This window comes from Phacochoerus africanus, chromosome 1 (genome assembly GCF_016906955.1).
Source record: "Phacochoerus africanus isolate WHEZ1 chromosome 1, ROS_Pafr_v1, whole genome shotgun sequence".
In the NCBI taxonomy this organism is placed as follows: Eukaryota; Metazoa; Chordata; class Mammalia; order Artiodactyla; family Suidae; genus Phacochoerus; species Phacochoerus africanus.
Window position 1 is genome coordinate 210,901,106 of NC_062544.1, and position 24,386 is coordinate 210,925,491.

General features: G+C 42.9%; 1 protein-coding gene across 3 annotated transcripts in view; it reads right to left on the bottom strand.

The window, feature by feature from the left end:
* The window catches only part of ATP13A4 (ATPase 13A4), a 159,870-nt gene that overhangs the window by 105,400 nt on the left and 30,084 nt on the right, over window positions 1-24,386 (bottom strand). For all 3 annotated transcript variants that reach the window (XM_047788920.1, XM_047788911.1, XM_047788928.1), the window contains exon 2: window positions 12,769-12,942. In XM_047788920.1, coding sequence (XP_047644876.1) covers window positions 12,769-12,942 — 174 coding nt within the window. The remainder of the gene's footprint in view (window positions 1-12,768; window positions 12,943-24,386) is intronic.

Below are 24,386 nucleotides of genomic sequence, written 5' to 3' on the forward strand. Positions count from 1 at the left end.
AGTAAGTTACCTATGCTAGTCTAGAGTGCTCTGTGTCCCCTCCACCATCCCAGCACTTGGCAGTCCGTCCTCCCACACTGGGACCTTCCTTTTCAGTAGAGGAGCTAGTTTATTGGGTGTCCTCTCTTGTCAGCTACTGTCTTTCAGAGCCTTCCTTCCCATTTTGTCTGTCTTGCTCCATGTGGCCTTTGGGATTTCGCTTCCTGTTTTGTTTGGGTTGCCAACTTCTGTTCCCAAGATTTTGTTTCTTTTTTTTTTTTTTTCTGGTAAGTAATTATGCTTGGAATATGAGACGTTCACTCCCTAAGGGCAAGGCTGCAGAGTGGCCTCCTTATGGAATTTCTGCTGGTTTTATATATGAGAACTATGGACCTTAATCCTGCCAGTATCTGTCTTACTGGATTGTGATTACCTGGAATGATTTACAATTTAACTGCCCAACAAGGGGCTCCTATGAAATTCCTAACTTTGTTTGTCTGTGCAGTTAATTAGAAAACGGATCAAAGATAAGAATGGAAGCATATTTCAGTTGGTATTTTGAGGCCTCAAAAAAAAAAAAAAAAAGGAATGAATCCATTCTTGCTTCAGAGAAACTAACTCACAATTATCTGTATGGATTTCAGAACTGGAAATTCCTTCTGAGAGTTCTCTGTCTCTCTAACTCTCATTCTCTCTCTGCTTCTGCTCTTTACTGTTCCTCTGAATGTCCACCACAATGTTCTCCATCTCTCTCTGAACTTTCTTTTTATGATACCAAGACAGATCCCCTGCAGAAGGCAACAGTCCTAAGGGCTTAATGAAAAAGTATACAATGATTATGGCCATTTTGAAAAACAAAAACAAAAACCACTTTTTAAAAATTCTGACCCTAAGGAAACAAAAGTCTTTCTAGAAAGAAACATCTCATGATTCAAAGTTAGTTTTAAGTAAAAAAAAAAATTCATTTAGGAATTCCCATTGTGGCTCAGTGGTTAACAAATCCAACTAGGAAACATGAGGTTTTGGGTTCGATCCCTGGCCTCACTCAGTGGGTTAAGGACCCGGCATTGCCATGAGCTGTGGTGTAGGTCGCAGACGAGACTCAGATCTGGTGTTGCTGTGGCTGTGGTGTAGGCCAGCTGCTACAGCTCTGATAGACCCCTAGCCTGGGAACTTACATGTACCACCTAGTGCAGCCCTAGAAAAGACAAAAAAAAAAAAAAGAAAAGAAAAAGAAAAAGAAAAAAACAACTTCATTTAGTATTTAATTTTGGTAAGTTTGTTAAAAATATTGAAAGTATTTTTTTCTTTAAAACACTTGGTCAAATAGGATCATAAGTCACTGTGAAACAATGCTTAGTTATTCATTTAACCAAAATAACAAAGACTTCATAGCTAAATATAAAAGTTTATACAGTTTTTAAAAGCCTTAGCTACAAAACATAGAATCTTTGTTTTTCTAGATAGATTACACTAAAGGTAAAGAAAATCTCTGTTTACAATTTCTCATTAAAGCCAGACAAATAATCTCAAAAATCTTTGTCCTTTGTTGTTGTTTTTTTTTTGGGGGGGCACACCCTGGCATGCAGTGACAACACTGGGTCCTTAGCCTGCTGCACCACAAAAGAACTCCAACTTTGTCCTTTTAATGTAGAGAAAAAATAAATTTTATACCAGTTTACTTTTGATATTAAAACTTACTCATTTAATTAAATTCATTACAATTTTAGCCAGTCCTGACAGCACACAAAATTCTTTTCTAAAAAATTTTTCCACAAACTTTCAACAGCTTTGTATTTTAGCTTCCTCTTTGTTTTCTTTCTCATTTAGAAATAACCAGCTTTAGAACAAAACTACATTCTTTTCCCTTAACAAAATGCATTGCCATTCTTTGTACCTTTAAAAATTTTTTTCCTTGAATACAAAAATTTTTCCTTATTAATGAAGTAGTTTTAATTAGATTAATATTAGTATATATTAGTTTGGAATTTTAAGCCCTAGAAACATTAATGTTTAGTGAAAACTAATAAATGAGCCATTATGAGCTATTTTACATTAGTAGTTTGTAGATTGGCAAACATAATTACTTTTTATAATTTTAAAAAACCTATACTTTCTTATAGAACACTTTGCAGTATGGCACCAAATGTATTTACCAATAGCCCCAAATATCTTTAGTTTCTCTGTAAAAAGAAGCCTATATTCAATAATTAATGTTTCAATTCCTTATTTTATTTGGGGATGGTCTAGATATTTAATATATTTCCATCATTTAACTTAATTTAGCAAAACTCTAAAATTTCAAGTCACCAGTTTGGGGGAACTATTTTGAGGTAGACACATCATAAAACATAATTATTCTTAGAGAGTTCACCTAAAAACTCTTATCACACTTATATTTATTTAATTTGCTTGTGAAAATATACCAAGTTACTTTTCCAGCCAACAAATTTTGTAACAAAGATAACATGAGCTTTCTAGACTTTTAGTAAATCAAGCTACAATAAGAGTATTCTACTTAAGTGTTAATGACTCTAAAGGAATGTCTGTATTAATTAAACCAATTCAATTTAATACTGAATATTAATTTAATACTAAATATTACCCAGATCACGTGACCCTGAAACTCATTTGGATTAGAAATATATGACTGTATTTCTGAAAATTAAATAGAACTCTTCTACAAATTTTGGTAATAACATCCAAGAGTAGAAACATCTCCAAATAGGCACAGACAGATATCTCATAGTTTTCATTTCAAAACTTTAGTCATGAGTCAGGTACAGTAAACTCACTGCTTTATAAACAAGTGTTGGAATAAATTATATCTGCTCACTCAGATGGCTAAAGTATTTTATTATGTGTGGGGAAGACGGATAAGATTGCATTTACCCTTGACAAGGAATTTTAAGCAGGCTGATGGGGTAAGAGAGTCCTGGAGTTCCCGTCGTGGCACAGTGGTTAATGAATCTGACTAGGAGCCTCGAGGTTGTGGGTTCGGTCCCCAGCCTTGCTCAGTGGTTTAAGGATCCAGCGTTGCCGTGACCTGTGGTGTAGTTCGCAGACGCGGCTCAGATCCGGCATTGCTGTGGCTCTGGCATAGGCCAGTGGCTACAGCTCAGACTCAACACCTAGCCTGGGAACCTCCATATGCCACGGGAGTGGCTCAAGAAAATGCAAAAAGCCAAAAAAAAAAAAAAAAAAGTTCTCTTTTCCTCTCCTTTCCTTTCCATTCCCCAACCCCCACCCCCGGATTGGAGATGGTTCAGATAACAGTTCCCTGAGAAGATGAGGTAGAATATTTATATCTCAAAGGCCCAATAAAGACTCTTGGAAATATCTGTCTGGCACCTTTCTGACAGGGTTCCCAGAAGCCTTACCAGCTGAGTAAGGAAGGTCAGTTCCTAGCAGGTGCAGGAACCTCAAGATATTTGGAGGATCTCAAGAATGGAGGAATTCACCCCAATCTGTAGGTATTGCAGTCAGAGTCTGATGGCATGTTCTTACTTGCTTTTCTGGTCTGGAGAGGCCTTTTAAAAATTTGGTCTGAGATTCCTTGTGAAAAATTCCAGCAAAGCCAATTTTTAAAAGCCTGTATGATCAGTTGCTATTCCTAGAACACTTATGTAAATAATCAAGTAATGTTTATTGAAAACAGACACATTTTGCATACAAATTTGTCTTAATTTGGCTATATTTGACTTAATTGGTCAGTTTGATTTTAGGGAGAAATATTAGGTCTCAGTAATACACCTTCATGACTATTAAGTTCTAGTGCTATTAATCATTTTTGAGGTTTTGGTATTTACTTACAAACTAGACTAGATCTTGAATTATTCTTGTTTCCTCCAATACCTGGCTATGACTCCTTAAACTAACAGTTTTTCTCCCATTCTTTTAACTTGGAGTCGCAGAGAACTAAAATTGCCCTTCACCTGATGGCATCATCAGAGACATTTAAAACTACAAAACAGGCTTTGATTCTGACATCTAGAAATCTTCTTCAGCTGGCTCCCTGCTGGACTTGGTGGCGTATTGGGATTGCAACTAGTTATACTGATCAGTTTTCTTTTTTCTTTCTTTCTTTTTTTTTTCTTTTCTTTTTTTTTTTTTTTTTTTTTTTTTGGTTTTTTAGGCCCACACCCATAACATATGAAAGTTCCCAGGCTGGGGGTCGAATAGGAGCTTCAGCTGCTGGCCTACACCACAGCCACAGCAATGCGGGATCCAAGCCTCATCTATTATCTACACCACAGCTCATGGCAACACCAGGTCCCCAACCCAGCTAATCACTTTTCTAATTTGTTCTCTCTTTGTTGCCTTTCACAGGGAAAATAATAGCTCCACATCTGGAGATGATTGGCCACTCCTACACAAATACTCCTGATAGAGACTTATGAATTTCTCCTATTTTGTACACCACCTAAGACACACTTCTTAGTTGGCTCTTTATTGCTCAAGTGTGGCCATGAGCTCTCTAAAAAAGTATTCACTGCCCATATAACTACCTCTCATGCTCCTCACTGGGACAAGACTCTCCGGGAATGAGTCTTCCCAGTGTCAAAGGGAGTTGATAGCAATGCCAAATAACCAAATGGTTGATCATCAATACTTTCTAAAGAAAGATCTCTATCAAAAGGGAGAAATGTGTGAAGTTCCCGTCATGGCTCAGTGGTTAACGAATCCGACTAGAAACCATGAGGTTGCAGGTTCGATCCTTGGTCTGCTCAGTGGGTTAAGGATCCGGCATTGCCATGAGCTGTGGTGTAGGTCGCAGACGCGGCTCGGATCCCGCGTTGCTGTGGCTCTGGCGTAGGCCGGCGGCTATAGCTCCAATTTGACCCCTAGCCTGGGAACCTCCATATGCCATGGGAGCAGCCCTAGAAAAGACAAAAAAAAAAAAAAAGGGAGAAATGTGAAAGGAAAGTCAAAGTGGAGTCAGTACTGTGGGAGAGCTCTCTCAAATGGAGCCAGGAGGAGGCCAGTAAGACAGTGTGACTTATGCACCTCTGAGCCTGGATAGCATCTGACTTTTTGACCTGATGAAGTCATCCACAACACCTGCCAGAAACTCAAAATACTTCTCAGACCTTTACCCTCAGATAACTCACATTAGTCTATTGTCTTATGGGATCCCTGCTCTGTGATTTCTTAAGAACAAATATTTTCTGACTTGTGTCAGAGTCAGTCATAATTCTCTCCAGGAAACTTTGGACAGTTATGGCTTTTTATCATTACAAGCCTGTAACTCTCTCCACCCCAGAACACTCCTTTGGGATTATGCAAATCTGTCTCCAGAATCTCCATCCTTAAGACTCCAAATAAACTTTTCTTATGTGCAGCCTCCCAAATTATTTTTTGGTTAACACAGGATATGTGGACCCCTCCAAAAAGTGGAGGTGGGGGGAGGGTGATGGTCAAACATGGAAATTGTAAGACAAAGACAAGTTTATGTGGTCAAAGCATGGAAATTATATGACAAAGCAAAATTTATATCCATGTTTGCATGCAAAAAAGAAAAAGAAAGAAATCCTGAACAACTCAGCATAAATTTTGTTTTCACTGCTTACAGCTTTGAGATCACGAGCATTTCTTTAAATCTATCTATGCTTCCATTTGTACAATGGGGAAGAATTCATCTCTACTAGGAAGGAAGCACGACAACATACATGCAAATACTTTGCAAACTATAAGTCACATGTTAATATCCCTATGTTATAAAAGATAATCCCTAAACTATTTGTCTTAACAAGAAAATCATCTCTGAGAGGCCAGCCTATGGAATCTCTGGGATTTCTAGCTAGATACCTAACCAAAAATTTCATTTAAAATGGGGGATTGGGAAATGGGCTTCAGAAGAAAGAATGAACACCTAAAAGAAGCACAATACTACCTTCTCTTACTTTCTCAACCAGGACATTTCACCTTAGTGTCTTTGTGATAAGGTGTTGGTAGAAACCATGAGACCCTTTATTGTAGATTTAATTTATTTATTTCATTGAATTAAATAAATACTGAGTACTTGCTCTGATCATGTGCTTGGTGCTGTTCAAAATGAAAACACAAGGCCACTGCCTCTGAAAAGCTTACAGTCTAAGAAGAGAAAAAGCTATAAAAAGGAATGTAGCATAGTGGGGAAAACTCTGGAGTTAGAGAGTGAGAAGACAAATTTGAGTTCCTTGTCCACAGTATCTCCTTTACCTGGACCTCCCTCCCCATGTGCTCCTTTCCTTTTAACTCTAATCATCCTCTGATGCTCAGGAATGCCTTTCCTGGTTTTCTTGACTTGGTCAGACCCCTTGTCTATAATCCTACGATAACCCTCAAGCTTTCCTAAGTACCACTTGTAACAGGTGGATTTTTGCATTTATTTGTGTAGTGATTTTATTAACTGTTATACTCCCTGCACCCCACCCTGTCCATGAGTTAGCACTGTGGCTGGAATACAACCTGTGCTCATCAAATTTACGAAGGAAGGAGAAAGAGAAAGAGACAGAAAGGAAGGGCGAAAAAGATCCTGGCTGACACTTACTAGGTTACAAAATTACTTGTCCTCTCTGTATCCTTGTGTGTAAAATAAAAATGATAATACCGGAGTTCCCATTGTGGCGCAGAGGAAATGAATTTGATTAGTATCCATGAAGAGGCAGGTTTGATCCCTGGCCTCACTCAGTGGGTCAGGGATCCAGCATTGCTGTAGTGGTGTAGGCTGGCAGCTGTAGCTCTGATTGGACCCCTAGCCTGGGAACCTCCATATGCCGCAGAGGCAGCCCTAAAAAGCTTAAAAAAAAAAAGAAAAGACAATATAATTTTTAGAGTTGTTATGACAATTAACTAATATAATCAATGAAATGCTGTTTTATAAAATGTAAAGCAAACAGCATTTTAATAGAAGACAGTGCAGAAAGATTTATAGTAAGTAGTTTAGTTGAAAATATAGAGCAAAGAGCGAATGAAGGACAGGTGAGGGATACCCTCCAGAAATGGAACAGAGAATGGATCAGAAAGATTTAACGGAGAAGATTGTATATGGCTAAGGAAAGAGCAGGTTTTAATAAGTAGAGATAGAACACCTACTCTCTCTATATTTACTCTATAGAGAATGTATGTGTGAGTGTGTGCCAGAGTATATGAGTTGGGTCCTCTCCAGAATGTCACTCTATAAGAAGAGGGATTTCCATCTCTTTTGTTCATAGCTGTATTCCCAGTGCCAATAACAAGGTCTAGTGCATGATTGGTGCTCAGTAAATATTCACTGAATGAATAAATGAGGGAATGAATGAAGAAGATAGGGAATATCAGAAGAAATTGTATGAGTAAAAGCATAGCCAAACTGTCTGATTCCCTTAGAAATGGTGCTGATGTGGGGCGCCTGGACTTGGAAAGACCAGGTTGCAGGGGCAGAGGTGGAGAGGAAGTAAGCCCTCCAGGAAACATGAACACAAACGCTGGTGACCGATGAGTATCCTGGTGGGCTGGTGGACTCTGTGTGTTCTTTGCATGGCTGATTGGTGGGATTTGTAATTTTTCAAGCTAAGGCCCCTATCACTATCTTTAGGAGAAACCGAAGGAAAGACAGTTTTAAAACACTGGACTGAAAGACCTGGAGTCAGGCCAAATAGCCAATCATCACCAAGTTCTCCTCGGCACATCATGAATTTTTGCCAATGTATGACATGCAGTGACAGTGAAGGAAAAATTGTATTTGTAATTATTGTAAAGATGAAAACTATGGAAATCATCAGGAGCATCTGAATTCAAAACACCAATGGATGTAATTCACCTTATTTGCATAGAAATGTGGCCTTTCTACCGATATTGGTTAAAATTCAGAAGTCGACTGAATAATTAATAAAATTCCACTTTTAAAATTATAAAATAAAAATGTAATTATTCTTATCTTTTGGAAAAATCTTACTTTTAGAGGCACTTAATAAGAGAAGGAGAGCAGAAAATAATCTGGATGCAAAAGACTTTCAGTCAGTATATCACGTTACTTTTTTTAAAATGTTAAAAAATAACTACCTAATCAGTATCTGTAATAATGATCTGTAATCTTACCAGTGTGAGATTGATGATAAATACCAAGTACTTACTGATTTTTTAATAACATGAACAACAGATACACAACACATTTTCAGGAGGAGTCATCCAGTCTTCCTTACTGGGAAAATCTTTCTCTTGTCCAGCAATTATAATTCAAATAACGTCTTTCTTAAGGTGTCACTTTAATGCAAATAACCTAACTTAAACTGGTGGTTTCCAAAGCTCATTTTTATCTAAGGCTCACATAGTAAAAGTGTTTGAAATAATTGAGTTCTTGTCTAATTACATAAAGACTAATTTAGCACCTCATTTATTTGGAGAGTCTCTGGCACAGCAAATCCATTTAAAATGATGCAAAAGAGCAGGTAATTAAAAATTAAGGTTGAAATCAAGATGAAAAAGGCAAGTTTGGAGCTGATTTCAACGGCTCTGATTAGTTGTAGAGGGCAGTGAAATGGGAAAAGGTCTTAATAGACTTTCAAAGAGGCAAGGAGAGAGGCAGGGTGATGGAACACAGCTCTCTAAGGCACTAATGTCTTTTTGAATCTTTCCACTAGGTGTCCAGTTGCAAAGCTGACCGTGTGCAATGAGGGGAGGTGACCTGATGGATTAGGGATGAGTATTGGGGATCTCCAATTGCAGGGTACTCTTCCCAAGTCTCCTGTCCTAGAAGGAAAGGCCAGGCCCCCTGGCTAGTAAGGGAAGGGCAGCATCCAGATAAGCAGAGCCATCACATAGCACTACATCTAGGCTATAGCAGGCCCTTTTGTGCAGCAAACTTGTGGAGTTGGTGTGAGCAGCAACACACGCATGCACATATACACATAATCACAAGGACCATCAGGAATTTTTTTTTTTTTTGTCTTTTTGCCATTTCTTGGGCCTCTCCTGCAGCACATGGAGGTTCCCAGGCTAGGGGTCGAATCGGAGCTGTAGCCACCAGCCTATGCCAGAGCCACAGCAACTCAGGATCCGAGCCGCATCTGCGACCTACAGCACAGCTCACGGCAATGCCGGATGGTCAACACACTGAGCAAGGGCAGGGATTGAACCTGCAATCTCATGGTTCCTAGTCAGATTCGTTAACCACTGTGCCACGACGGGAACTCCGGGAATGCATTTTAAAGATTATAACTGGCTCTTTTTTTGGCCACAGCCAGGGCATGTGGAAGTTCCCCAGGACAGGGAATGACCCCGACCCAGAGCAATGACCAGAGCCACTGCAGTGACAACATGGGATCCTTAACCCGCTGTGCCACAAGACTCCTTGTAACTGACTTTTACACATGTAATTGCTGCATCCTCACATCAACCCAAGAATGAACAAATACTCTTACTAAGCCCATTTTATAAGTAGAGAAACTGAGGTCCTAAAAGGTCAAGAAACAAACCTAATTTGTCACACATCTGGACTTATGTCCCCAAATCCCAAAATACACCATTTTTCTTACTTCTTTCACTCTTACCGGATCTTTCTCCTTTTTCCTTTGTAAATTTTAATTTTTTTTAATTGAGGTATAGCTGATTTACAATATTACATTAGTTTCAAACGTACAGCATAGTGATTTGGTATTTTTATAGATTTTGATCCATTTAAAGTTATTACAAAATAATGGCTACAATCCCCTGTGCTGTACAATATACGCTTGTTGGTTATCATCTTAGTTTATATAGTTTATATCTTATATATAATACTTTGTATCTTATTAGATCTTTCTCTTTTCTCCCTCTTCATTTCCCTTTTACCTACTCTTCTCTCCATTTCTTTCATTTTGTTCACTTCCCTTGATATCTCCCTGCTCATTTCCTCTTTTTTCTGCCTGTGCCTTGACTCAGCTGGCAACCCTGGAGCTTATAGCTCAGCCAACCAGATGTTCAGATTGAAAGAGTCTGTGGATACATTCTGAAAGCTTTTCTGTTTCGGAGGTTGTTTCCACTGCCGCAAAAGCATTGCCCCCTGAGTTGGGGGAAATGAAAGCCCCTGCAGGGTAGAGAGAAGTATTTTTCCAAATCCTCCTTTCATACCAAAAAATAAGAATCTCATGGGTCCTTAAGTTCACATGGCGGGGGTTGACCTGTTATCATGGTCTTCCATAAGTTCTTAGGTCCCCACCCTGGCCCCAGAAAGCAAACCGCTTTCTACCTCTGCTCCAGCAAGACACTCGGCTGTATTCAGCGGGACCATTTATAACATTTTGCTAAGTATGGATCATTCCCCTTGACAGCATACACATATATATAGACTGAGCCATAAAGCAAATGTCCAGGCTCCTATTTCTCTCCCAAGGACCAAATAAGTTCATAAATAGGAGTGAGGACTACCTATAGCAGTATTGCTCAAAGTATGGTCCCTTACCAGAGGTATTAACATCATCTGAGAACATGTTAAAAATGTAAATTCGGAGTTGCCATTGTGGTGCAGTGGTTAACGAATCTGACTAGGAACCATGAGGTTGTGGGTTTGATCCCTGGCCTTGCTCAGTGGGTTAAGGATCCAGCGTTGCTGTGAGCTGTGGCGTAGTGTGCAGACTCGGTTCGGATCTCGCATTGCTGTGGCTCTGGTGTAGGCCGGTGGCTACAGCTCCAATTCGACCCCTAGCCTGGAAACCTCCATATGCCACAGGAGCGGCCCAAGAAATGCCAAAAAAGACCAAAAAAAAAAATGTAAATTCTGGAGTTTCCACTGCGGCTCAGTGGAAACCCAACAAGTATCCAAAAGGATGCAGGTTCAATCCGTGACCACACTCAGTGAGTTAAAGATCCAGCATTGCTGTGAGCTGTGGTGATGGTCGCAGATGCGGCTCAGATCCCATATTGCTATGGCTGTGGTATAGGCTGGCAGCTGCAGCTCCTATTCAATCCCTAGCCTGGGAACCACCACAGGCTGTGGGACGGCCCTAAAAAGAAAAAAAAAAAAAAACCATGCAAATTCTTGAGCCCTAATTCAAATCTTACAAATTAGAAACTCTGGGGGTGTGGCCCAGCAATTGGTTAATAAGCCCACTTGATGATTCTGATGCTGGTTGAAGTTTGGGAAGCACTGGTCTAAGTGCAGTTGCATGGGAACAGCCTTGAACCAGGAGCCAGGATATATAGGACGTAGTCCTGGTTAGGCTTTCACTCACCAAGGAGTGGGGGTAAATCATGTGGCCACTCCAGGCCCCACTTCCTCCCCCATCAAATGTTGAAGTCTTCCTCCCTGAGCGCCAGACACTCCTCTCATGAATATTCTTGTGAAGAATGGTTTGAGGCAGCAGTGGAGCAGGGCTCCCAGCCCAACTCCATCGATATGACTTGCTCTTTCCCCACTATCATCTTACCTTCTTAGAAACTTGAAGACTATTCGAGTGAAATTATAGTGGACCTTGGGAGGAGCTCCCTCAGCTGTCATCTGTATCGTGGTTCACATGTCAGCTAAGCTGGGACCTACAGCAGGTGGGTGTTGAAATGACCAGGATCCAGAAATGAGGGATGAGACTGACCCCAGTGAAGCAGGTCAACAAAGAAAAACTTCGTCCAATTCCCAGTGCCATGGAGGGCTAGCCCCATCTCTGTTAGATTGAAATATAGAGGCTTTTATTTTTTTGGCCAGTTATGACTTCTCTCTGAAATAAATGGAATGTTTCTCTGGAGATAGTGTTTTGTATAAAAAGAAGCTTACAGCCTGGCAGAATTTGATTTATCAAGAATCTGGTTGTCATACAGGGTCATTTAGGCTGATGCATTGTTAGACAGAGTCAGTAAAAGTCAGCCAGAAAAGGGTCCACTGTGAGACTGTACTTTGACTTCCATCAAGAGGAATATCCACTCCAGCCTGTCAGCCACCACATATGTCTGGACTCCCCATCACTCTGGAAATAGGGATGCAGCAAATAGCAAGTTAGAGAGAGCCCCTCCTTTTGTGGAGCTGACAGTCCGGCAGGAACAACACACATTGCCTAAGTGTGATGAGTGCCAGAGCCAATAAAGGGAACCTTGGCTAATACCAGGACCTTGTATTGGCAGAAAGAAGCATGACCTCAAGGACAAGACGGCTACGGTTTTTTTTTTTTAACCCTAGCATAACTGCAGGATGCAACACACTCCTATCAATAACCATAGCTCTCTTGGAGAAGCAGGGGAAGACAACATCCTCCAGGGATGCTCCAGTGGTGGAGGCGAGGTAGGCATGGGTATGTCAGCCTGGGGGGAGGGGGAAGGAAGAGTGTAAACATTGTAGCCTGTAGCTTGACTTAACTACTTCACACTACCTATTACTTTTAGCTATTAACACAGTTATTCCTTATTCCAGGGTTCACTAAAATCACAATTGCACACGGTGGTAGATGGAATGATTGGCCAGGGGGGACCTGTTCTATAGCACAGGGAATGTTACCCAATAATTTGTGATGGTCTACATGGGAAAAGAATCTGAAAAAGAATGGATGTGTGTACACGTACAACTGAGTCATTTTGTGGTTCAGCAGAAATGATCACAACAGCATAAATATACTTCAACAAAACTTTTTTTAAAAAGTGTCAAAACAAACAAACAAAAAGAACAACCTTTGAAACAGGTCTTCTCATTGAAATTCCATCAAATACAAGGTATTGAATTCTTGGTAAATAAAAGTAGGGCTGTGATGGAGCCCAAGGCTGGACTGTCCAGCTGCCACCTGCATTGTACTCATCTCCCCACAACCATCCCATAATAAGAGGTCCAGGAGAAAGGGCCTCCAGGTACATCAGCAGGTACACACTTACTGTTGTCCTCAGCAACACGACGTCTGCCTCTTGCAAGGAACACGGGATGCAATTTGCCCACACATGCCAAGCAGGTCTCCAGTAAAACACCAAGGGGAGGATACCAAAGGAGAAGACGTATCCAGCAAGGCAGAGGGTTTTCCGGCAGCTTTGAGTCCGGTAGCCAAATATCTCCTGGGGCAGAATCAAAATGACCCCGAACATTGGTTAAGCACAAGAAACAACCATGAATAAATTGGAATTGGGGCGATGTAACTGGTGGGGAAGAGGGGCAGAGAGTGAAGAAGCTGAGGAGGCTGAAGGGTTGAGAAAGTGGAGAAGAACCCCTGGCCAAGATCCTTCATGAGATGGGATCCCAGGCCTCCAAGAAGTTGTGAGCAAACAGGGAAAGCCAGTTGCTACAATTTCAGCATGTGGCTAGGGGCTACACTGTGCCAAACACTATACTATATGATATGTTATTTTGTTTCAGTCTCTCCAGCATCCCCTGATTATGATGCTATTACTCTCACTTCATAAATGATAAGGCTAAGCTCAGAAAGGCTGAATGTAATGACTTATCCAAGTCCACACAGCTGGCACATTCTGCTGCCATGATTCAAGTTCCCACTGTGGCTCAGAGAGTTAAGAACCCAACGCTGACTCTATGAGGATGCGAGTTCAACCCCTGGCCTTGCTCAGCAGGGCCACAAGCTGCAGCACAGGTCATAGACGTGGCTCAGATCTGCTGTCACTGTGGCTGGCAGCTGCCGCTCTCATTCAACCTCTAGCCCGGGAATTTCCATATGCCGCAGGTGCCCCCCTAAAAAGAAAAAAGATTCAAGCCCAGATCCATCAGCCTTCAGAACTTGAGCTTGATCCACAGCCTTCACAGATGTGACCATCAGCCACATGACCGAAGGGCTAGGTGACAGCAGCAATGATTCCCTTGGCTGGGGCCAGCGGCCGCATGGACCTTGAGTTTGGAGTCAGGATTTGGTGAAGGTGTTTGACCACCAAAGGATGAACAGCTGAATTCCAGCCTGCCTTTGGGGGCATGGGGTAGAGAGAGCTATGCATTCGCACCCTCCTCTCTCCTTTAGTAACCAAGAAGAATGTTATGTCAAGGGGGAAACCGTAGAGACTACTTGGCTTATTTCAGTTCATGCTTACTGAGCAGCTGCTAGGTGCATGAGGGGCTATGAGTCCCTGGAGGATACAGATATGAACAAGGTGAGAGCCTGCCGTCGAATAAATCTATAATGTGGGCAAACTTTTTCCTTTCAAGTAAAGCCTGGGATAGAAGGGAAAACCACCCCTCATGTTTATGGCCTTAGCCACATCCCACAAAGCCATAGGTATACTTTATACTGGTTATAATGGCTACAGTTGAGAAGAAGGAGCATGTCTGGGTTAAAAGCACACTCTCTGGACCAAGACGCCTTGGGTTCAAAGTCCAGTTTTTGAACTAAGTGTGATCTTACTGGGTACGGCCTTGAACATGGTCATTATTCCTCAGTTTGTCATCCATTAAATGGGGGTGGTGATAAAGTTATTGTGAAGTTTAAATAAGTTACTATGTGTAAGTGCTATGTAAGCATTTACTGCTGCTGCTGCTACTATTTTACCATTTCTCCCAGCGTAGACCTGGAATTCTAGCCTGGGTTTATTGGCATTTAGATCTTAGGGTCAATAATTCTATTTTGTTAGAATTGCCTGTTAGGATAACAAGGGATCTGGAACAGGCAGCTTTAAATCCACCTACTTCTCTATCCCACTTGATAAAACTATATTATCATAAGAGTTTCTGTGATCCTTGACTGAAAGCTGCTTTCCACGTGTAATTATTAGGTGTCTTCCCCTCATGAGCAGGGCATGCAGGTGCTGAATGGCTTCCTTCAGCAGTGTCCGCATCAGGCATGCCTTTGATAAAATGCTCGGGGGAAAAAAAAAAGAAAAAAGCTCTTGACTGACCTTATAAAGTAGGATGTCTATCTTGACACAAATACGCTTCTGTCTTACAGCCAAGCTGTTGCTCCCTCGACACCCCGGAAGCAATGATTTGTTGGTCCCATATCTATTGGGCAGGGGCCCAATCCTAACTTCTACACCAGTCCCGGGTCCTTCTCACCATCTTTTCTTATGTGCTTTTCCTATGTTCCTACCCTTTGGAACAGACCCATTTCTACCCACCCTCCCTACCCAGCCAATTTCTCCTTTTTAAAAAAGATTCTTCCTAAAATCTTGCTTATTTGCCATTCAGTCAAGCCCCCCCCCCACCCCCGACAGTATGCCAGAGTTATGCCAGTTCTATAAGCACACATCTCCCTGTTACCACACATTCTTCCACCGGCTGCGCAATGAGAGCTCTCTGGAGTTTCCAAAGTGTCTCCATGGTCATTAGCAAAAAAGAGTAGGAATTATTACCTTTAATTTCTAGCTAAGAAAACTGGAATTTAAAGTTATTATAGTAACAGTTATTATTAACAACTAATGATTTGGAAACACTGATGGCCGCTATCATGGATGGAGCACTTACAAGTCTGTCACCAAGCACACTACACACAATCTTTCCCTTCGCTGAAGCAGATTAAACGTTTCCCAATGCACAATGTTCGTAAGTAACTCAGAAATGGGCATCCAGTCCAGAGCTTGGCAGCACATGGAAGCAGATGTGAGGTGACTGTTTCTACTCTAACGCTCTTCTTCATTTTGTTTTTAATTTTAGTTTGATTTAAGAAATGTTCTTCTATGTGTCCACCAAATAGCAGGCATGAGCTAGACACAGAGAGGAATGAGACAGTGTAGCCTCAAGAAGCTCATTAGTTTAAAGGGAACTCAAGACACACAGGAACAGATAAGATTGAATAAGATTAGAGCAATAAAAGGGTTATATAGAGAGGTGACAATATTAATTGTCATCTGAATGGAGTGCTTTTTTTTTTTTTTTTGGTCTCTTTGCCTCTTCTAGGGCCGCTCCCACAGCATATGGAGGTTCCCCAGGCTAGGGGTCCAATCGGAGCTATAGTTGCTGGCCTACACCACAGCCACAGCAACGCCAGATCCGAGGCACGTCTGTGACCTACACCACAGCTCACGGCAACGCCAGATCCTTAAACCACTGAGCAAGGCCAGGGATTGAACCCACAACCTCATGGTTCCTAGTCATATTCGTTAACCACTGAGCCACGACGGGAACTCCTGAATGCAGTGCTATTAACAATACAGAAACAACTTCTGGTACACCAGATGTATTCGGGAGACCAAAAGTATTTCATGAAAGCCAGATGAATACCCCCTCATGATACCAGAATGTTACCCTAAGAGCTTGGTTGGTCTCAGCCTGAAGTCACAATAACAGTAGCTCATGACCCATAATCCATTGCCAAATTTTCAGTAGAAAAGCTGGAATATTGTGGACAGGGAATGTTCAATTATTGCTTGTTGAAATGAGCTGAACTGTATGGACTTGAATTGAATTGTATTGCAGGGACTATTCATAGATCCTAGGTTTGAAATTGCAAAAATGAGTGCAGTGCTCTTTCTTATCACCCCATAGCAATTTTCTCCCTTCATTATGAGTGCCTTCCTTGTCCCTGAAAATGCTCCAAGGAACTATCCCTGCCACCCAGCATTCCACCCAACCTCTCTTCCCACAAAAGGAGTCAATCACCCCCCCAAAAAATGTTGGGAAAATGTCCAAAGAATCTTACCCTCATGGCAGTCTACATGCACTGCAGAATAGCACACTGCCCCTTTCTTTATTTCCCTCCAACCCACAGGTTCTCCTCCTCCCTTTGTCCCTGGGTATCTATGTCCTTTGCACCCCTAATGACTTAAAGTCTGACTTCCAGATATACAGACCTTCTCCCTTGCACAGCTTCTATATCAAGAAGTCAGTGGTCTCTGAAGCAATAGTCTAAATTACCTCAGCCAAGAGAATCTACATACCCTCTCTTCTCTCTCTCTCTCTCTCTCTCACACACACACTCACACACACCCCCACACACAGAGCTCCATAGATATTCAGTGGGTTCCCAGAGTCTAAAAAAGATCCTACCCTAGAGGCCTCATAAGACTAAATCAAGACTGGGAGTTTCCATCATGGCGCAGCAGAAGCGAATCTGACTAGGAACCATGAGGTTGCAGGTTTGATCCCTGGCCTCACTCAGTGGGTTAAGGATCTGGCATTGCCGTGAGCTGTGGTGTAGGTTGCCAATGCGGCTTGGATCCTGCATTGCTGTGGCTGTGGTGTAGACCAGTAGCTGCAGCTCCAATTTGACCCCTAGCCTGGGAACTTCCATATGCCATGGCCCTAAAAAGCAAAAAAACAAAAAACAAAAACCAAAAACAAAACAAAACAAAACAAAAAACAAAAAACTAAGTCAAGACTGATCTTTCAGAATTTACACTGTGTTGGTGACCTTGGGGCCTGGCCCTAGGTAAGCACCTAGAAGTGTGAAGATAGGAAATGCAGCACATGGAAATTCAGGGAGGGTCAAAGGGTGACAAGAGCAGAGCAGTGGCTCCAAGAAGTTCCCTCAGGCAATGTCACCACCTGGGCCCACTGAGGCCTGAGCATGGCTCTCAGCCTTCGAGTCCCAGAGACTGCCAGCAGAATAGCTCTCACAGAGAGGACTCAAGTTAGCCAGCTCTCAGAGAGTCTCAGTGTCAAGTGAGTGAGGGAGAGGCATCTGCCAGTCACCCTGACCGGATAAATACATGTGCAGGTATTAACAGTTTATTCTTTTCCCATCAGCACCACCTCCACAGATGTGATTGTCCTCCTTAGGGAGCCCTGTGCAAACATAGTACTTAAACTGGGCTCTGAATCTTCTCTGACTAATTCTCTCACCCTGATGGACATGCCTTCTTTAAACATATTCAATCAATGACAGTCAAATCCTGTTGGCCTGGGAGCCACTTACTCTCTTTAAGACAATTTTGTATTTCTCTATTGGCTTCATTAAATATTTAAAAGTTTAAGTGATTCATTTTTTAAAAGTTTACCTCCCGAAAGATATTCTCTTTTCCCTTATTTCCAAATGTTGAGCGAGCGTGAAGAGAAGGCTTTGCTACAATTTCCATGCACTACAACACATTGTGCTAAAGGAATGCAGTTCCCCTCACTGCTGAGCTTAACCACACACCCTATTCAAATGTCTGCCTTAGTCGTTTCCTGTTTGCCACTCTTTTTGTGCTAAAGAATGATTTCTTACGTGTCCTCTAAGTTAATTTAACTTCATCCCGGGGAGAAATTCTCATTCTGAATGACCTCATCCAAAAATATTAAACTGGAGGTTCAAAAAGAATGGCTGCAGACAGGTGTCTTTTTGGCCCCCTAAGTATTTCTTAAAACTTTAGCTTGGTCCTCCAGTTATTTTAACATAAAATTTCTACCTTTTCTTTAAAATAAATCAGAAATCACTACTGTACAGTACTCACCTTCTTGCCCTGAAAGAATCAACTGAGAGCACCAAGAGATACGTCCAAAATAGCCCAGGAACTAACTCAACACCATCCTGCGAGAGAAAGGATGAGGCAGTGTGGTGTGTTCACACAACAAGATCTGCTACAGCAGACAAATCAGCTCCCAGCATCACCCAAGAGTAGGAATGACTTTTAGTTACATAACGGTAAGTGAAAAGAGTCAGCACAAAGGATTACATCAGCATGATGGGGAGGATGTGGGATGGATGAGGAGCTTGAGGTTGGTAGATGCAAACTTATTATATTTAGAATGGATGAGCAATGAGATCCTGCTGTACAGCACAGAGAACTATATCCAATCTCATGGGATAGAGCTTGATGGAAGATAGTATGAGAAAAAGAATGTATATACATGTATGACTGGGTCACTTTTCTGTACAGCAGAAATTGACACAACACTGGAAATCAACTATAATTTAAAAAAAGAGAAATGAACTTAACTGCAAAAAAAAAAAAACCAACTAAAATTTTAAAAACTATGTTTAGGATACACTTAGATAAAAGAAATCTACATATAAAGGAAAGCAAGGGAATGATGACAGTTGGGCCTCGAAGCCCTGTACTTGCCCAGCTACTAGACTGAAGAAAGAACCTGGAGTCAGCAATGGAAACATCACTGTTTAATGGATAGGGGAGATCTTACGTGTCTGAAGCAAAGTCCAGGAGTGACACCCCACCGTGTGCAGATGTCGGTGGGCAGGACAGGGCTGCTGTCTTTGATCCTGGGGTGGGAAAGGGGGGGCTGCAGAGGAGGGTACCAGTTATAGAGGGAATTGACGTCAGGTTGGCTCATTGGTTACCATGGGAACTAGAAGAGGGGCACACCCCTTACCACCCATTTGATAAGAACAGACACTAGCTGGTGTTCCCGTCGTGGCTCAGTGGTTAATGAATCCGACTAGGAACCATGAGGTTGTGGGTTCAATCCCTGGCCTTGCTCAGTGGTTTAAGGATCCGGCATTGCCATGAGCTGTGGTGTAGGTAGCAGAGCTGTGGTGTGGGTCGCAGATGCGGCTCGGATCCCGGTTGCTGTGGCTCTGGCGTAGGCCGGTGGCTACAGCTCCCATTAGACCCCTAGCCTGGGAACCTCCATATACCGTGGGAGCAGCTCAAGAAAAGGCAAAAAGACAAAAAAAAAAAAAAAAAGAACAGACACTAGCTGAGGCCTGGGGCAAGTTTTGAGCCACGTCAGGCATGTGAGTAGGGTATAGGTGAAGCAAGCACTGGTCTAGGAGGGGATGTGCAGAGAGCAAGAGAACAGCCATCTTGATTTGCCTGAACATACAATGACCATGTGGTATGGGACGATGGTTATTTGTATTGGGGCAAGGCAAGAAAAGAGGGGCCACACTGTTGAATGTAGGTAATCGTCAAAATTGTAGCTTTTGGTTGGGGGGCTCATCACATTACTATAAGGAATTAATTACATGACTAAATTAATGGAATACAGCATCAGCATGGACCAAGAATGAATGTGTCATGAACCAAGGACTATGGACTATCTAATTGTGAGCACCTGAAGCCTTGGGGAAAAAAGGAAGCATCAGCCAGAGTGAGAGATGCCCCTCTTTAAATGAGCAGACACTCCCTACTTCCCATGGTCTCTGTCCTGCCTTATCTTTTCCCCAACACTGTGGGTCTATGTCAGCTTCAGTTTCTCATCTCATACGAGGGTTGCTCTTTGGAGCTGCAACCTCTCTCTGGAGGTCAGGGGTTGTCAACCAGCAGTGATTCTGCCCCCTCAGGGGACATGTGGCAACAACCAGAGACATTTCAGGTCCCTCTCAACTGGGTGAGAGACAATATGGACATCTGATGGGTAGAGGCTAGGGATGCTGCTAAACATCCTACAATGCAGAGGACTGCTGCCCTCAAACCTCTACCCCAAAAACTGATCTGGCCCCAAAGAGTGCCAAGATCAAGGCGCTTGCTGTGGGCATTTGAGTTTCCCCCACCCAAGCAGGTCTCTAGGTCCTAGAGCCTGGGATTGCATCCTCAGCACCCAGAGGACAACTAGAAAATTTTGATATTGAAATTGATTGTAAACAAGGATATGAACTTAATGCCAAATGACCACTAAGGTCAGCAGCGATCACAGCAACTCATTTTGCAGACAAGGAAACTAGGAAAGAAAGCCACCTGCCCAGAAGGACTGTGTCCATCTCCCGCCCCTGCCTGAGCCGTTCCACCTCTACCTCACGCTGCCCCAGCCTTCAGGACATTTCTTCTAACTCGCCCAGCCCTTTCCTGCCTCAGGATCTTCCCATGGCTGGCTGCTTCTCATCCTTTTACGTCTCCTTCAAATGTGTCCTTCTCAGAGAGGGCTTAGCCCATCTCCTAGATAATTATAAGCCCCCTCTCTCTCAGGCACCTTTATATTACTTTTCTGGCATTTTCACAACTGGCCATTTATATATATATATATATATATATATATATATATATATATATATATATATTTTCTAACTCTTCCTCCCTTCTGCCCCCACTGCAAGGCTTTAAGTTCTGTCCATTTTGGTTCCATTCAAGTTTGTTTCCTCTGATACTCTTTACCCAACACCTAGTACATTATCTGCACGCAGTAGGCACTGAATGAATAAATTACAAATGAGTGATTGTATTGAAGGAAAGAAAAGAAGGAAGAGAGAAGGAAGGAAGGAAAGATTGAGAGAGAGAGGGGAAATAAAAATTAATAAACCCTACTTTCCTGGTCCTATCCCAAGAAGTCTAACTGTATTCTCTTTTTGGACATTCTAAAAATTCAGTCAATGCACTGGGATTAAAGAAAAAAAGGAGAAAGAAAGGAAGAAAGAAAGAAAGAAGGAAAGAAGGAAAGAAAGAAAGAAGGAAAGAAGGAAAGAAAGAAAGAAAAAGAAAGAAAGAAAGAAAGAAAGAAAGAAAGAAAGAAAGAAAGAAAGAAAGAAGGAAGGAAGGAAGGAAGGAAGGAAGGAAGGAAGGAAGGAAGGAAGGAAGGAAGGAAGGAAGGAAGGAAGGAAGGAAAAAGAAAGAGGAGTTCCCGTCGTGGCTCAGTGGTTAACGAATCCAACTAGGAACCATGAGGTTGTGGGTTTGATCCCTGGCCTTGCTCCGTGGGTTAAGGATCCGGCGTTGCCGTGAGTGTGTTGTAGATCGCAGACACAGCTCGGAATTCTTGTTGCTGTGACTCTGGCATAGGCCAGTGGCTACGGTTCTGATTGGACCCTAGCCTGGGAACCTCCATGTACCACAGGATCAGTCCTAGAAAAGGCAAAATGAAGACCAAAAAAAAAAAAGGAAAGAAAGAAAGAAAGAAAAAAGGAGGCATAAGCAATCCCCAGATACTGCTCTGTGCCTTGGGTCATTAAGAAACATTAACCAGTCTCATCATTTACCTTACACTTGAATTAATCTCTAAGGCAAATTTTCTTGAACAAGCACTTTTTCTTTTTCTTCTTATAGTCTGTCCCCAGGAGTTGAAAAGATGTTAAGGATAAGACTGAGCTTCCCAAACTCCTCATCTTCAACAGAGACAAACCAAAGGCCTGGCCTGGAGGAGAGACACTGATTGGGACACCTGCCTCCTAGGCTCCTGCTCTGGACCAAAAGGAGGTGTCTTTACAACTACCTTTGCGTGAGCTGTGTTAATTTCCCAGTCTTTGAAATTACAAGAATTTTTGCTTTGTTTTGTTTACTTTGCTTTTTAGGGCTGCACCCGAGGCATTTGGAAGTTCCCAGGCTAGACGTCAGATCGGAGCTACAGCTGCTGGCCTATGCCACAGCCCCAGCAACGCCAGCTCTGAGCCGCATCTGCAACCTATGCTGCAGCTTATGGCAATGCCAGATCCGTAATCCTGAGTGAGGCCAGGGATTGAACCTGCATCCTCATGGATACTAGCTGTATTCTTAACCCACTGAGCCACAATGGGAACTCCCAAGAAAATTATTTTTAGCATATATAAAGTAACACTCTGCAATAATAACCACTTAACCACTAAGTCTTATTTTCCATTCATACTGTTGACACGTATTGTGTGGTATCAAGCCTGAGCCTAGAGGGGACCTTGGGAATCCAGTGGCCTGACTGCCATTCACTGTCCTGTGGCAGAAGGTTCGCTCAACTCAATGACATTCCCCACTTTGGAATTTCACTTCCTTCCCCTTCCTGGCTTTGGGGTGCCTCCTCTCTAGCCACTGACTTCCAGTGGCCTGGTCAGCATTACCTCTATGACTGCTATGGGAAACAGCTGAATGACAGGGTCAGGCCCTAGAACCAAGGCATGCCTCCTAAAAACATTTAGTTGCTGCATCGCAGCATAAAGTCTTCCAAGGTATCGTTGCTTCAGGTTGATTCAAACTGCCTACTGTGCCTAAGGCCACAGGGAAGGTGGCTATGCTCGAGATAAATTTCCCACCCTCAAGGGGCTAACAGAGAGGTGACGGATTAAAGAACATGATTCGGGGCGGAAAACCTAAGTGTGATGTGAAAAGCACAGAGGAAGAAAAATGCTATCAATGTAAAATGCTAGTGGTATCCTACCAAGATGATAATTAGGAATAGCTTGCCAGGAGAAGGGTTCCTTGAGGTGGACTTGGAGAGACTTGTGAGAACTTCAGTCCTTGGGAAAGGAGGGGAGGAGACAGGCCCTCCAAGTGGAAGAACTAGCCTTGAGCAAAGGTGCAGAGTCTGGAAACATGGAAAGTAACATAGGACAAAATGTCAGCATAAGATTGGTGTCCTGTGGTGTCACAGTTAACCCCCTCCTGTATGACGAGGTAATGCATCCTTGGTTGGGATTTCAGGATTCTAGACCAAAACAGAGTTTGCTGAATCCTTAAAAGCTGCTCCTGGAATTCCTGCTGTGGCTCAGCGGGTTAAGAACCCGACGACTATCCATGAGCACGGGCGTTTGGACTCTGGCCTCGCTCAGTGGGCTAAGGATCCGGCATGACCATAAGCTGCAGCATAGGTTGAGGATGTGGCTCAGATCCGGTGTGGCTGTGGCTAAGGTGCAAGCTGGCAGCAATGGCTCCAATTCAACCCCTAGCCTGGGAACACCCCATGGGTGCTGCCCTAAAAAAGACAACAGGGGAAAAAAAAAAAAAAAAAAGGACAGAAACAAACAAAAGCTGCACCTACATTCCACAAGCAGCAAGCAGACCTCTCACAGCTTCCTTAAAGCTGGGGTTGGAGTTCCCGTCATGGCGCAGTGGTTAACTAATCCGACTAGGAACCATGAGGTTGCGGGTTCGGTCCCTGCCCTTGCTCAGTGGGTTAAGGATCCGGTGTTGCCGTGAGCTGTGGTGTAGGTTGCGGACACGGCTTGGATCCCGCGTTGCTGTGGCTCTGGAGTAGGCCGGTGGCTACAGCTCCGATTGGACCCCTAGCCTGGGAACCTCCATATGCCGCGGGAGCGGCCCAAGAAATAGCAACAACAACAACAACAACAATAACAACAACAAAAAGACAAAAAAAAAAAAGCTGGGGTCCTTGGGTGAACTCAGGGACAGAGGCCTCTGCCTATGGCCATTCTCTCTGGGCAGCTTTCTGGTTATGGAAGCAGGAAGAACAGATGGACTGGGAGCGTCAGTGTCCTTTGATCTACTCAGAGTTTCTCCTCTGCCACCCAGAGGTCTGTCATTCTGGGTTGTGGAAACTCCTCCTTGTCACACCAGTTGGCTGGCAGAAAAAGTCGCCTGTCCCTACAGACAGCATGTCCCACACCCTGTGGCTACATGTCTACCCAAACCTGGCTGAAGCTCATGAAAACACAGAGTTTGTGTGAACAACAACTTCTTATCATGCCCCAGTCACCCCATATACGGATTTTTCCATATTCTGCTCTAATCCTCACAAACCTACAAGGAAGGTAATATCAACTGTGGGTGAGAATTCTATCTGTTCGTGTTTCCTTTCGGACTTCTGCTTCGACATTCCTGAGGGATATAAGCCTACGGTTCGAGTGCTCCTTTTTCAAGGAGCTTAAGGAAGGTTCCCCAGAGTCACCCAGCTGGTAGGTAACAGACAAAACTCTTTCCACCAAGAAGGCCACCTCTCATGAAGATGTTCCCGCCCCCTCTCCCTGATAGTCTCACCTGGCAGGTGTCACGGGGGACAGTACTTGAACTTGCTGATTGTTCACATCTGAGCTAATGGATGCACCGGCCAGACA